Here is a 15,759-nt window from a genome sequence, read left to right on the forward strand (position 1 = left end):
TGCTGCATGACACTGTTCTTTCACTTCCATGCAGCCTCAGGTTCTCTCTCCTCTGCACATACACCATGATGCCTTTTTTAACCTCAGAATAAGCAGACACACTACGGGCAAAGCATATAGTTAAAGGCTGTTACTGCAATGTCTGCACACACTGACTGCCGTGAGAACTTCTGCTCGGATGTGTTCTAACTTCTCAATATTTGGCACTTTCTGACCACCTCCTCAGTGTTCTTTTAATACTGCTTTCTAGTGTAATACTATTTTACAGCATACCTAGGAGGATTAAACTAGCACCTTCTATACTGTTCATCTGACTGTACCCTTTATCATATTTGAGTTTCAGCAACCTCCTTTCCCAAATTACAGAGTCAAAGAGAAAAAGCTTGGTAATATCAAATTCACGGGCAAAATTTAAATCAGCTTCAGTATAGCAAGATTTCGTTCTGCTATCTTGATTCCTCCTCAGACAGAACCTCAACACCCCCTGCCTTTAACAATTTCCTTTGTTCAGACTTTATTTTTGCTATGGCTTTTTTGGAGTGTTTTTATTTCAGTGAAGCAATTAGAACTGGATTCCGCCTTGGTACAGTAATATAATGCATCACATAACATGTTCAAAAAAAAAGCTGTTAATGCAATTCACTTATTTGTATAAACACCTACTGTTTCATTTACTTTGCATCACGTTCTTAGCATCATTTTGACAGTTGCACAAACGTGCTGATGATGTACCAACCCTATTTCTCATGGCCTTCCAAGCCAAGGGCAGCCATTGCAAGATAGACCTGTGCCTTTCTACTTATTTTCTGATGCTAGAATAATGGAATGTTCGGGGTTGGAAGGGACCTCTAGAGAACACCTAGTCCAATCTCCCCTGCCAGAGCAGGATCCCCTAGGGCAGCCACACGGGAACGCATCCAGGTGGGTTCTGAAAGTCTCCAGAGAAGGAGACTCCACAACCTCTCTGGGCAGCCTGTGCCAGGGCTCTGTCACCCTCATGGCAAAGAAGTTTCTCCTCATGTTGAGGTGGAACTTCCTGTGTTCTAACTTGAATCCATTGTTTCTTGTTCTATTACTGGGCACCACCGAGAAGAGATTGTCCCCTTCCTCTTGGCACCCACCCCTCAGATATTTAAATACATTAATAAGATTCCCTCTCAGCCATCTCCTTTGAAGGCTAAACAGCTCCAGTTCTCTCAGTTTCTCTTCACAGGAGAGATGTTCAAGTCCCTTAACCATCCTTGTAGCTCTAAAAGAGAAGCACTTAGTATGGAAAGAAACGCTTAGTATAGAAACCATGTTTATTACCTTTTACTTCTCTTAGCACTATGAACTGGGGACAGCAAAGGTATAGTCTGTCTGACAGCAAGAAAATACTTAAGACCATCTTTGTAGCTCTAAAAGAGAAACACTTAGTATGGAAAGAAACACTTAGTATAGAAACCCTGTTTATTACCTTTTACTTCTCTTAGCACTGTGAACTGGGGACAGCGAAGGTGTAGTCTGTCTGACAGCAAGAAAATACTTAAGCAGTTTCAAAATACTGAGCACAAACCTTAAGACATGGCTGATCTACTCACACCATCTGCAATTCGTAGACCTTGAAGGTGTTAGCATTATTGGTGATTCAGAAAGTAAATTGTTTGGCATTTACAAACTACGGTGAGCACACAAGACTAGTGGAATGGTCCTTGTTTTACGCCAGATTTAATGGATGTATTAGGGAATTTCAGAAAGCTGTGGCTCTTACCCATGTAATCCTTAACTGTGTCACAGACAGCAAAATGCCCCACAGAAGCATCAATCACAAAACCTGCTAGAACCTTAAAAGACTAGGAAGTCACCTGAGATATTAACACTGATAAAATCATCATCATCATGGCTAGGCTTCGCGAACGAAGATATGGGAAGGGCTCTACCCACACTTGCTACAAGCGTGTTGACGGCTAAAAAGGCTGACGCGGGATAGGCAAGTCCGGTTGCAGCCATATCTACCGCAGCACGTACAAGGCAATACAGAAATTGCCAGTACTCATGGAATGTTATTCTGAGAGATAACATTAACTTACTTGTTACAATCCCTGCCAGAGCTAACACAAACTGATTTTCATCAGAATTCAAATCCTGCTGTTTCATGTCTTCACTTAATGACTTCACAAAGCTCTCCATGGTCTGTGCAGTGATTGTGAAAAACTTTACTGCTTTACTCTGTAAGTGCAGAGAAGAAAAAAAGATTATACAGACTACAGCAACTATTATTAGACAGGACAGTAAAACTGGACAATTTTCAAAATTACTAGAATGTCTAGTTACTTCAAAAAACAACAGAAAATAGCAGGTATGCACCGACATGTTTGATCCCCTAACAATTGAAATCATGACCTCAGAAGAAAATGGGACACTACTCAATACTACATATATTTATAAAATTAAACTATTTCATATTTACCTTCTAAGCCCACAATATATATCAAAGAGCAGAATTAAAGCTTATTCTCAAAAGTGATTTGCAACAGCTGCACTAGTGTTTCACGTTTACCTGGGCTACTATAGTAGCTTTTGTCAAAACCCCACCCCACTGAAGAGTGGAAAGCACCCTGATGTTGTCGCATGAATTTCCTAAGAAAGCTAATGAAATATCCAGTAAAAAGAAAAAAAAAAAACAAACATTACTGGATCTTAACAGGATTCATTAACTGCTCAATACAGGATGAAGAACAGTGAGCTGTGCAAAAATTCTTTCGAAAAGGAAATGGGAGTCTCTCCTGGGTCACAGGTTGAACTTAAGTCAGCAATGTGATGTGAGAAAAAAGATCATCACGTCAGAGCACACAACCAGGAGCACAGCCTGTGATGATGTTACACAGTCTCCTCCCCTCAGCTAGAACACTGCTCCACTTTGAGGTATCTCAGGCAATGTGGCAGCCACCTGGTACAAAGCTCAGAGCATGTCAAAGAGCCTGGTCAGAAGCGCAGACAGAGCGCACAAAGAAGGATGGAGAGAACCGTTTCTGTTCGTTAATAATTCTGACTCGTAGAACATGTCTGGAACACTACTTCACCCAGAGGATGTTGGTTCTCTTAACAAAAATAGCACAGCAAAGAGCTCATAATGCCAGGTTTCTCAGTGTGTTTAATAATTTTGCCAGTTGTTCCACGAAGCAGCTGAAATATTTAGTGATTCCCTGCAGCAACCCAGTGGGACAGCCCAAGAAATGCCCAAACTTTTATTCATTTTGCAAAGTGACTAGAAATTTTAATATTCTGTCAAAACTGCTGCTTTCACAATATGTGCAAAACTACCGGTAACATTTATTTATTCCTCTGCTGCTGCGCACTCATCACATCAAAGACGTACAGTTCCTGTGCGGTGGATCCAGCAACAGGACATAAAGAGCAGGGTCAATCAACACTCACTATCTTCACAAATGACACTGTGGTCCCAGAATAACAAGAATGAAGGGATCGTGGGGAAAGCGAATGGAAAAAATGCATTCTTCTGCATGTGTTAGATGTATTTTTTTATACTTACACCTCAAAGCTGGCAACTGTAACACAAGCAGTGACTATAGTTCAAGAAGCAGAGGGCACGAGAGCTCTTAGAAAATGAAGAAAGCCTACTACAGCAGACTAGTATAAACTATTAGGAACATCCTAAAATATTAAGCACCAAGTAGCTGGTATGTTGCACAGAGAACAAGCAAAACCCTTGAGGTGCTGCTGGGTGTCCTCTCCACTGAACCTTCTTTACAAAGAGCCATTAATTAACTAGTGGTGAGGTCTGAAGAGCTGCAGCAGAGACTGATCAGGTTTATAAATAGCAAACATTACACGCTCTGCCCAGTCTCTTATTAACTTGACAGTATTTTCATGGGACTGAAGAATGTCTCACCCACAGACACAGTGATAAGGATAGTTCTGAGCACAGCTTGAGCTCAGATGGCTCAATGAACCGTTCACTGTCCAAGTAACTGCCGTTTGAAAACATCGGTTAGTATGCAAAATTGCTGCCACGAAATACAAAAGCATTGTCACCACAGCAGGTAAATGAAACAGCAGACCACCTTGTAGGCTCCAAAATTTCCCAAGATGAAGCAAGTCTTGATGTTGTTCTGAAATCTTATCTTCAGTTTCGCATTTCCATGCAAGAGCCCCATCGAAGGTTTGAAACTTCTGCTTGAAGTTTTTTGAAAAGACATCTAAAGCAATCTAATAGTAATTAATTTACTTCTCTTTTGGCACGCACCAAGTGCGCTCCTCAAAAACTCTCTCCCGTGCTGCTTCTCTGGATGTTTCTTCAAGTTCTCTCTAGAAACATCATACATGGGCAGAGACAGCAGGCATCTCTCCCTCACTGCCCTGAAAACTGCTTGTGCTACATTTCAAATTCGCTGCTCAAGTTTTGACCTTCCCAACTCGTATGGACACGAATGGCACATTGGTCCCAAACATCAATTCAGTCAATCTGCATTATAGAACTGTATGAGAGATCTGATTCTGTATCTGTGCAAAGACTGAAAAAAAACTTGTGCATTGTTTCCTAAGGCATGAAATGACTTTGAATTGATGCCACTCTCCCCACATGCTTAAATATGAGCAACAGTTTAAAAGCACTCTTGATGTTCTTACACATTTCTGTAGTTCACAATACTTTCTCAGAGGGGGAAGATGCTACAAGTTGTACAACTTGTCAAAAAAAACCAAAACTAACCAAAATCTTCATATGACAAATCTCCATCATTTTTTTAATAACCTGAAACATTGCTAGTTGTAATCTGTGGTTGATGCAATGTTTTACAATCCATTCGTTTTTCCTAGTAGTCCTGTTGCAAATCCAGTCATGCTGCTTACAGTGTTTGGTGCACCATCACAAGAAAATGATGTCCAAAAAACGTTGCATTGACCTTCACCAGAAGTATAGCAGTTCAATGAACTCTAATGATTGCTGAGAACTACTATAGTAGGAGTATTTTGCATTTCAAACAAATCTAGAAACAAAAGTACTGTCTCTTCATAGTTGGGCTGTTTAACCCTTATACACATCATCATTGTTATGGGAACCATACCATTTCAGTACTGTTTCAAAAGTCAAATAAAAACAGCTAGTCACTAAATATTATTCTGAAAGACTAAATACTGTTCTGAAAATGGCATTTTTACAGGGGTTTTTTTTGTTAGTACCTTTTTTCTTCAGTAACTTCAATCATCAGAATTTATCACCAAAAGGTAGCACTGTACAGGTTTTTAATCAGAGAATCAGAGAATGTCAGGGGTTGGAAGGGACCTCTAGAGACCATCTAGTCCAGCCTCCCTGCCAGAGCAGGATCCCCTACAGTAGGTCACACAGGAACGCACCAAGACGAGTTTTGAAAGTCTCCAGAGAAGGAGACTCCACAACCTCCCTGGGCAGCCTGTGCCAGTGCTCTGTCACCCTCACAGTGAAAAAGGTTTTTCTAATGTTTTTGCGGAACCCCCTGTGTCCCAGCTTGTACCCATTGCCCCTTGTCCTGTCATTGGACATCACTGAAAAGAGCCTGGCTCCATCCTCCTGACACTCGTGCTTTATGTAATATCCAATATAAAATTATATTTTTTTTTTGGTGCATCCAAACTGGAAAACCTCGTACAAACACAATATCACTTACCACAATGAACTAATTTTATTCACTCAGCTTCTCAACACGCTGTTGAAAAAGCAAGCCAGAAGAAACTGTGGCATCAGTTCGGGCACATTAAATACAATAATTCCTTCTCATGTTGGTTGTCACAAGACTGAAACATATTTTTATTCAGGCTTGTTCCTCTCATCCCTCCTAATTCTGTCACCTGTACTTAGCAGTGAAACTGTGTTAGCTGTAATATTACTATTGTCTTTAACTGTTTGTTTTCTTTTTCCAGACAAACTACCTGTCTATATTTAACACTGAAGATTTCCTAAGATTCACTAGAGTCAAAGCAGCTAGGTTCTCTAAATTTCCAAGACTCATGTAAATATTAAGGCAACATAAAGATTTAAAGGAGTTGAGAATTGACGAATCAATCTTCCTTCCACAGAAATAGCTCCTCCAATCTCTCTACAGGCATGGGAACTGCTGCACATGCCAAGAATTGGTTTCTTCTTCTGTTAGCTTGCGAGGATATTTACACCATGCTAGCTGTACCCTTGCTTCCAGGTTAGCTGTGTGTGGTGGAAAACAGGTAATCCTTGCTTGGTAAAGTAAAAATTAATTACTGTCTTTATTTCTAGCCTACTTCATATCACAGTTCCAACACTTCTTAAATGAGAGTGGATGATTCCCAAAGAATCAGAAAACATTTTTGCTGTCCAGTTAATTTCTGAAATAAGTCTGTTCTAGAGCAAGGTCCTTATTTTAAAGGCCTAACACACCAGTAAGTATTCACCTGCCATACTTACTCCTCCTAGAATGGTTTTAACAGCTTCCTCATTGCTAGATACACCCCACATCAACGTGCACACAGCTGCACCCATTTCTGTGCAATACTCAGCTTGCTGCAGGAGCTGCTGCTTGGCCTCGTTCAGCTGCTGGCGGAGGTTTAGTTTCTCCTGAAAGAGTGGAAGGGAATTTTGGTTGCACTTCACGTTAGCCAAATCACATTTCTAGGCTAAGGGACAGAAAAAGAAACAACATCATGGCCACAGGTGAAATGAGGAGGGGAGGGGAGGGAAGGTGGCAAACTCACAGCAGTTGCAGTTACATACCCTCTCTCCTGAGCTATATCTAAACCGTAAGTACACTGTGGAGGCTGACAGTAACCAGAAGCCTGTCCACAAGGTCAGGCCAAGTGACCCACCGGGACTGGCTGGCACCTCGAGAAGTCTGATAGGAGCCTCTACTCCTCCTAAGCAAATACTTATGTGTCTCTCTGAGAGAGAAGCGATTTCAGCATCAGAGATCAGCCTTTCCAGACACTTTACAAAAGATATTGGAAATATCTTTGAAAAAGGGAAGGTTGTTATATTTTTCAGAACAGTCTTCTGCCTTAGCCAACACAGTAGAGTTGCTGGATAACTAATCTGTCCCACTTTTTTGCTATTGACATATTCCTGATCAGCAGTGGCAAAGTAAGACAGAGTACCTGGGAAAAACACAAGTCAAGTCTGAAGTTTGGAGTGCTTTTTGTACTAAGAAAGCCCAAGCACCACTGCGCATCTGCCCCTTGAGTGAGCTGCTCACCGGTCATCCTTGCCACAAGGCATAAAGAGAGAAGGCAGTTCAGCACAACCAGGACCTGATTTCAGTTTGGCAGTACTTTTTTTTTCTGATCACGTGGAAAGTTGGCCAGAAGAATACTATGAGATTAGGTATCTTGCTGGCTTCCTCCCAACTGCCACAGGGGCAGCGAAGCTGCTGCACTTCTCAACTCAGAGCTTATGCAGACTGAGATAACGGCAGGGTTACAGCAGCCTGTGGGCTCTTGGGTGGGTGGAGGCTCCTCACTAAGTCTGAGTAGGGTGGTATTAGAGAGTGCTGCAGGGGAAGATAAAGGCCAGTCAAGAAAAAATGAAGATGCTAACTCAAGTATTAAAAGACAAAGAGACACTCACAGATCACACCATTTCAAAAGAACAGAAGGATCTTGCTTTGCCCATTTTGTGGGCATGGCATTTTCAGATTTACTGCAGAAAGCATCCTCCTCAGACCAGCTTTCTGTGTGTTTAGCTATCAGGATCAAATCTAGGGAAACGAGAAGTAATCTTTTCTATGTCAATTTTGAAAGCAAGTAAACAGATCAAAAATCTTTCAAACGTGAATTCCCATCAAGATAATTTTAAAATAAGTATCTTGTCACTTCAGGGGTTCACCTCAACATTCAGTTTTGAGAACTTGGAAAGAACAGAAACAAACTCATCCAAAAATTTCTGTGACATGGTATCAACCAGTACAAAGCTGCTTCTAATTCTGTTTGTCATCAATTACCTACCCAACCCTCTGTATCATACCTGACAGCCTGATTTGAACTGCTTTATCATGCTGTTAATGGAACACACAGGCTAGGATGCGAGAAGCTCAAAATAAATTTATGAAGCACATTTCTGCGCACATTTACTCCCTGGAGTCTCTTTCACCTGATAGTTTAATATATGCAAAAGACTGACACTTGCTGCTGGTTGCCTAGGCACAGAAGTCCCAGGAAAAGTCTCTTTATTTCTTCATACTTTGATCATTTTTAAGCAAGTTGGCCAAATGTTATCGTTTACTTAACTCACTACCAGACTTACCAGCTTTTCTGCCACCATGTGCATCAGGCACCTTCCTGTCTAACCCCTATATTGTCCCTGCCTTTCACTGCTGCACTGTCTTTGTCTTAGAGAAAAGTATCTTTTAATACATTTTATTTTCATTTTGCATTTGCATTCTAATACTAACAGCAAGATGTAAAACTCGGTAAATCCAAAGCTAGATCCCCTAACAGGGGATGCAAAGCTAGCACAAGAACTGCTAGAATTTTTAATAGATCAAAAGCAACATCAGAACAAAGGTATGAAGCAAAGGAAACAAAATAGTACATTCAAAAGCCAGGAAAATAAACGGAGCTTGCAAAAGCAAGTAACCTAGCTGGAAGCAAGGCTCCTGAGAGCTCACATCGTGAAGCAGCCACTGTGCTATGCAATACCACCACCTTCAGGAAAGGGTCAAGGCAAAAAAATACAGCAGTGCTTAAGTACGTAAACCAAAAAGACAGACAAAGAAGACGCTAGCCAAGAGTAAAGTGTGCACTTCAAGTTTTGCTCACATTCAGAAAGCACAGCAATTCCCCAATCAGTGATACAGCACTGCACTGAAATTCTGGAATGTAAAACGTTGATTTATGATCCCCTGGGAAAAGGGCACGCCCCATATAGAAAATGCATTTATTTTGTTTCTTTCAGTGAACCGTTTACTTTTCCTTCAGAAGATACATATGTAGAAAATAGTTTAGAAACTATACACAAGCATGCCTATAATAGAACAGCAAACAAATGAAAAACACCAGGCAAAATGATTAACAGGGACAAAAATCACACATGGATATACACCATCTTCTTTTATCCTGAAGAGCTAAAGGATTTCACAACGTATATAAGCACAAGCCACTCAGACAAACACAACTTTTGTGACATCTAACAGAAGCCATTTAGACACCCAGTATACACTACACAACAAAGATATGGAGAGCTTTGATCAGGAATACCACGACAACAACTACTCTAAGTAAATTATCCATGCTTTAAGTAGAACTTGCATCCAAAAGAAATTACAAACCTAAACCACTTGCCATGAAGAAAGGGTGAAACTTACTGATATCTAAAGCAGCAACACTAAATCTTACCAAGATTTCATCCTGGATGCTTATACAACTAAAGAACTGGTTGCACGGCAAAACTAAATGAGTACCTATTGCCGACCTGCGATAGCTGTCCCAGAAGATACTTATTTTCAAGCAAGGAATATCCAGACAGACAAATATTCCATTGTACTTTACATTTGTATCAAACTTCATTCCAAAATGACTTGTCCACACAGTTGTGCCCCAAAAAAGCATGTCTGAACTCTTTATTTATTCTTCTTTAAAAATGAAATAACTTCTGCAGATTCATTTGTCTTTGTGCAATCCCAGGGCTGGCAGATGCTAACTCCAGAATCTCAAAGTGACATTCTGCTGACTACTGAAGATAGCTATCGGCTCCAAGGAAATGAATTTTTGCAGCAATCGATCACAACTGATTGTCACAACTCTCAAATATTAAGCCACTAATATGTGTGATCCTACTGGAACCTCAACTGCTTCACAGAAGACCCACAGTCTGAGAAGTCATAGTCTTTGCAATTCCTTCATTGTTAAAAGTCTCCTCTCTTGTAATCACTAAATTCAATATTGACAGAGCAAAAAGGAGCCCTATAATTGTTCTTTCACTCACAGCTCTACATGGCAATTGGATCAATAGGTGCATTGAGAAAGGCTATTAAAACTAAACAAAGGTACACAGCTTACAGCAAGCCAGACGAGAAGCCGGTTGCATCTCGTACATTGCATTGCTCACAATATCTTCTATTGTCCTCTTTGAAAACACATTATAATTACATTAAATTCAAAAGAACTGATTCTGCGAAGGACCTTTTGATGCCAGCTACATCACAGTCTTCCCAAACAGCCAATGTTTTACTTACAACCTGTTAATATAAACAAAATGCTAACAGTTGATTGTTAATTTTCCATAGACCAAACAAACCCTGAATCCAAAATCCCAAACAACCGCACCTTGCACAGCAGGGAAGTTAAGAGGGATCTACGCAGTTACACAAGAGTTACTTACACAAGTGGGATACAGACTGTCAGTTTTATCTCTGTTTGTACACACTGAACACATTTTGGGACTGCACAGTATTATATTTTGTGTAGCTACAGTATTGGCCCTTTTGCTCTAGAAATACGAAGGGGAAAACCCAACAGTTATGAACATAAGTTCACTGCCTCATCACTCAACTATAGGACTAGAAAACCCTGATTGTTTTTCAAGCTAGTTTGTGTCATGAACACGAAAAACTGATCATTGCAGCTTTTGTTATTAGAACTTAAGGATACAGATAACAATATTCTGACAGCAAATCTACCTTCTTCTCTCTCATGCAATCTGCCTGCGCTGTTTCCAGGCGGGCTCTGAAGTGTTCACAATCCATTTTCAGCTGCTCTATTTCCTCCTCCTTTTTCTCCATGTCTGTGATAGGATAAATCAGACAAACGAAGTAATAAGTTATGACCAATGGGCTCACACTAAAGAAAAAAAGAGCCCACACAGTGCAACATTAACGCGGTGCTTTAACTATTAACTTGTGTCAGACCACCTCCTCGTGGCTAAACGGGTACATCGCAATTTGCCACATTTTCAATAGTTCTTGGAAGAAACTGAACACGTTTCTGATTTAAAATGGGGAAAACTTAAAGAATCACATTTAGCTGTTAAATACTGTGCGCCGATAAGACACCCTTCTGGAACTGAGCTCGAGCTCCTCAGTGATTTTTAAAATTTACTTAATTTTCTACTTTTTCTGTTTGTTTTCATGACAGTTTTCATGTTTGGCTTGTTTGAAATTCAGTTGAGTACAGTAAAAATCTAAGAAAAAGAACAAGATCATCCAAAGGGAGTGTTTCAGTATAAAATATACAAATTACGTGAATAGTAAGAATGAAATACAACTACTCTAAACATTTTAAATTGTTTAAACATTATGTCAGTGACAGGCAAATTTTACAATTCCCTTAAAAAATACTTTCTGATGTTCTCAGAAACACATTCCAATTTAGACACTTTATTTTAGTCAATGGAAAACAAGTTTAAAGTATTGTACTTCACTATTATGATGTCTGTTTTTAAAAACCCATTTTGAAGGATAATTTTAACAACTGTTGTATATTGTATTTCACCTTACAAATCATGGTTCCAGATGCTTAGTATTGATACAGAAAAAAAAAGAAACACATTTAGGTAATTCCAAAGAATAATGTCCAAACAGCATCTACTGTAATTCTGATTAGCTTAGAAAAACAGGTTACACCGCACTTCGGAGTGCATATCAAATTCAGTCATAAGACGGTAATATTAACAAAACCAGCCCTTATTATCTAAAGAACTTGGATTCTGAAGCAGGGAATGGATTTGTTGAGTTTCTGAGGAATAACTGATAAGTGGCAGAAAACTTTCTTTCCTTCTATCAAGTAAAGAAAAATCAGACCCATGCACCCATTGCCATGTGGGTGTGAATTTTAATTACTTGATAGTAAGACATCTTGACTATGAGTAGAGCATGTTCTGCTTACCAATAGCAGATCAAGAAACTGTTTAGTCTTGCCAGTTAAGTACATGCAGTGAAAATCTCTCACTGCGATGAAACGAGCTCTCCTGAACAAGAATCACTTCCTGCCTTTGAGGGGATGGATCCACTCTGAATCCAGCGTCAGCACAGCATGCAGACACACAAAGATGCCACATCTTTCAGTGACAGACTTCAAAGGTCCTGGAACCAAAACTGAGACAGAAGGGGAATAATATTCAACTCCTGAGTGTTCATACAATGTTACCTGTTCTACTTTTTCGGTCTTCCAGATAAAAGAAGTTATGTGTCAACCTCCTAAGGTATCACAATGTTTTATGTTGAAGGGAGAAAATGAAAATAGTAAAAGGGTAATATTGGAAGCCACTCCACCAAGCAAAGCGGCAGCTTTCAGTATCAACTTGGACGAGCACAACAGTATGAAATGGCACCCTTACACAAAAAAGGAAATATGTAACTTTACCACTGCAACAGTACATAAGGCTCTGGGAAGAAGTAGCATTTGCCTCCAAAGTAAGACAGCAGCCTCAAAAGCAGAACAAGGCACTGGGCACAACTAGGCAGCCCACACTTCAAGTGTGAGGTGAACTCATTCTCTTCCACACTGTATGTCACATGAAGAGATTTTTCTGGGCCAGAGACCTAATCTCAAAGCTCTGAGAGAAAGAGAACTGATTATAATGACAAAGAATGCCAACAAGTGATTGAATTCCAACTCTACTGATCCAAATGCTAGATCAATGTTAAATGCAATTTTTAACGTTTCCCCAGTGGACTGAGGTCCACTAAACATATGCATAGCAATACAGAACACTTGTTGGAGCTATTTTTCTAGGATTCCTGGAATCAAACACTCTTCCTGAGGAGGGTAGTAACAACAAAAGAGACCCTTCCTTTTTAAATGAATAATTGCCTTGGCAAAAGCCTTAGTGAAGACCATGATGCCATCCCCAAAAGTAGGTGTTGGTTGCATTGACCATTGTCAGCTCAGATCTCAGGTACCACCTATGGGATGATCCCAGAGCAAGGCCTAGATATAAAAGGAAAACATGCAAAAATCTGAGGGTTTCTGAATACTATTCAAGACTCCATCAGTCTCACAGTGTGGTGTTCAAAGTCTCTAACGATAATCTGCACTTCTTGTGGAGCATGAGAACCTGCTAGCCATTTTGTGTTTACAATACTTAGAAAACTGCAATAAGAAAGCCTACAGAGATGGGCAAATAGCCCATTAGGCTTCCATAAAAACAACATGAAAAAACATTCCTGGTAGCTGCCAGGCTTCCTATAAGCCTCACATGCCAACAGAAAGAGGCTGTATTTAGAGCACTGCATCAGAGAGCTCACCATTTGGAGACTGAAGACTGCTCGTGTCCCTGTGAGGCCCAACCTTTTGTGAATTGTCTGCTCCAAAGCTTCCTTTCAGTCATTTCAGCAGAGCCTTATGACGTACTGCAGATGTAGGAGCAGATTGGAGTAGCAAAAATCACCACTTGACTTGCCTGGCTGTTGGGGCAAACAGCATCAAGAGCCTGAACAAATATTTAAACCACCTCATTAACCACAAGCAAAATCTCCACTGCAATGATATACTCAAAAGAGTTCAAAGGCTGGCTCAGCCTCAGGTGCTCCTTCAAAGGACCCAGATAATGCTGGCCAGTCAGCAGAACATTTGAAGAGAAGTCTTAAAATCCCCACATTTGTGCCACTAGCGTGCTCTCTGAAGGCTCTGACAGTGTCTCCTTCACGTCTGGTACAAGTTGCATAAGAAGAATCAGTAAAAGAAATCTTAAGACTGAGCACTGATGAAAGTAGGTGAAACAAGGATCTGACTAGTTGAGGATTTTGATCACTTAATGCAACTGGAAGCAGTCCTTGATGGCTTGCAATAGTATAAAGAGAACACTGCACACCCTTCATCACCTCTTGTGACAGGTAGGATGTCTCGACTGGCAGCAGAGGAATCTTTCCAAAGAGTGGATCTTCGGAGCCAGCTGGAAGCTCTGCCTCAATATATTACCTGGTATTGGAGACAGTCCTTGAGGCTCTATCTTTCTCAACGTTAAGCAGCTGTTGCAAATTAATGTTCAACCAATCATTTGATATTCTAGAAGAAATACGTTCCCTATAATCTGTCTTGGTGCTTGTCCCATGTCTTTTCCGACAAAACCAATTCCTAGGAGAACAGGCAAACTATAGTGCCACATGTAAGCTACAGGACAGGGACGGGCTGACCCAGATTTGGTCCTGATGGCACATTGGCAGTGGTACAATTTATGAAAAAATAACTCACAGAGAATTGTACACTGAAAAACTGGACTTGGGGACAGCAGTAAAAAGATATTTGTAACAGTGTCTTCAACTTTTTTTTTATTTACTACAAATATTTACGGCAATAAAAGCATACAAACTAACAAAGACAGGCTAAATACAACAATATTATCTTTTTTTTAAAAAAATTAACTTTTTATCCACAGCTATTTACCACAATTTTTCCTTTTGCATCTCAAGGGACATTTTAAAAACCAGAATACCGTTGCCTTTTCTCAAAGAGATATTGCATTTTTCCTCACACAGCTTCCCTTACTGTCTGAACTAAGTATGTTTTTATCTAGAGTAAAATATTTTCAAAGATTAATTTGACACATCCAATTATTTCTAATGCAGTTTTTCATTTTCTTGATTCCAAACACATTAATTTACCAAAGCAGTCAATGACCATCAGTTTAACAGAGAATACCTCCACAAACTGTACAACAATTTGTAGGGGCATGTCTCTAAGCAGTTTTAGTAGAAACACTTAAGAGTCTATAATGTGCTACTACTCACTTGATTCAAGAGCATCCAGTTTCTGGAATGTCCCCAGGATATCCCCATTTACTATTTTGGGTAAGAAATCCCGCAGTTGCATAACCTCAGTCGTAAGCCTTTCCAAATCCCTCCTTCTAACTTTAACGAATTCCTCTTTGGTGTCAGCCTTCTGAAAAAAAAAAAACCAACCGAAAACAAACCAGCCAACAACCAAGCAAAGACACTGTTATAGCCTTGCAGTTCTTTTCAGCTTGAATCCCTTCTTTCAGACAAAAATACTCCTCTGTATTACATAATTTCAGAAATTCATAACCTTTTAAAGAGAACTATCCAGTAATAAATAAAACCAAAAGTCTCCAAGACGGATTCATTGACTGTAATTTTTACCGCTCTGGCCTAAAGCAAACCATATTGCCTCTCTGCATCTGTTTCTTCACCTGAAATGTGCGCAGTGCACCTCAGAACGCTGTAAAAATTGACGTTCACATTTTAAAACGTAAGCAGCCATGCATATGCCACTCTATGGTTTTGAGACTGTTGTAAAGGATATAATAACTCAGTTTTTTAATTACAAATATTTGCAAGATCCTCATTCACCTTGCTAAACTACAACAACTATCTTACAGGAAATTGTATTTTTTTTTCAAAACAATTCATATTTTCTAAGGAGCAAACAATATTTGCAACAGTTCACAAACCAATTCCACATAAAAGTAATTTAATCCTCAGTTAAGACAAAAAATTCTTAGTAGTTTCCTGTTCCGCCAAACTATTGCTATAAAATTAATTCCACAGTTGAAGAGAATGTGCATAAACTCTTAAATTATATAGAAATTTCTGCACCAAAAAACTCTTAAAGTCCAATGTCTGACATAGGTGTGTGGGCACACTGCTATTTCTTAAAAAAGCTACAGTTTACACAGAGACATAAGGAAGATTTACTGCTCTTTGCCTAAAGCAATAGTCACCTAATACACTTTCACAAAGTAAAATTATAATATCTTAGTATTGTTTTGCACTGCATTGAGAATGGTGCAGAAAAAAATTAGATCCTTTAGGCTTCACATCTTATTCCAGAGGGAAGAAGGTACTACAGAACAAGAAACTATCTCCT

The 15,759-nt window shown here is 39.7% G+C and overlaps 1 protein-coding gene across 1 annotated transcript in view; it reads right to left on the reverse strand.

The window, feature by feature from the left end:
* The window catches only part of HSF2BP (heat shock transcription factor 2 binding protein), a gene marked incomplete at its 5' end in the record, with an annotated part of 31,460 nt that extends 16,502 nt beyond the window's left edge, over positions 1-14,958 (reverse strand). Inside the window, 5 exons of the mRNA XM_009865404.1 lie at positions 2,070-2,208; positions 6,416-6,565; positions 10,617-10,720; positions 14,664-14,814; positions 14,846-14,958. Of these exons, the coding sequence (XP_009863706.1) occupies positions 2,070-2,208; positions 6,416-6,565; positions 10,617-10,720; positions 14,664-14,814; positions 14,846-14,958 (657 nt within the window). The remainder of the gene's footprint in view (positions 1-2,069; positions 2,209-6,415; positions 6,566-10,616; positions 10,721-14,663; positions 14,815-14,845) is intronic.
* Positions 14,959-15,759: the final 801 nt, after the last annotated feature.

Source organism: Apaloderma vittatum, unplaced genomic scaffold, assembly GCF_000703405.1.
Source record: "Apaloderma vittatum isolate BGI_N311 unplaced genomic scaffold, ASM70340v1 scaffold16762, whole genome shotgun sequence".
In the NCBI taxonomy this organism is placed as follows: Eukaryota; Metazoa; Chordata; class Aves; order Trogoniformes; family Trogonidae; genus Apaloderma; species Apaloderma vittatum.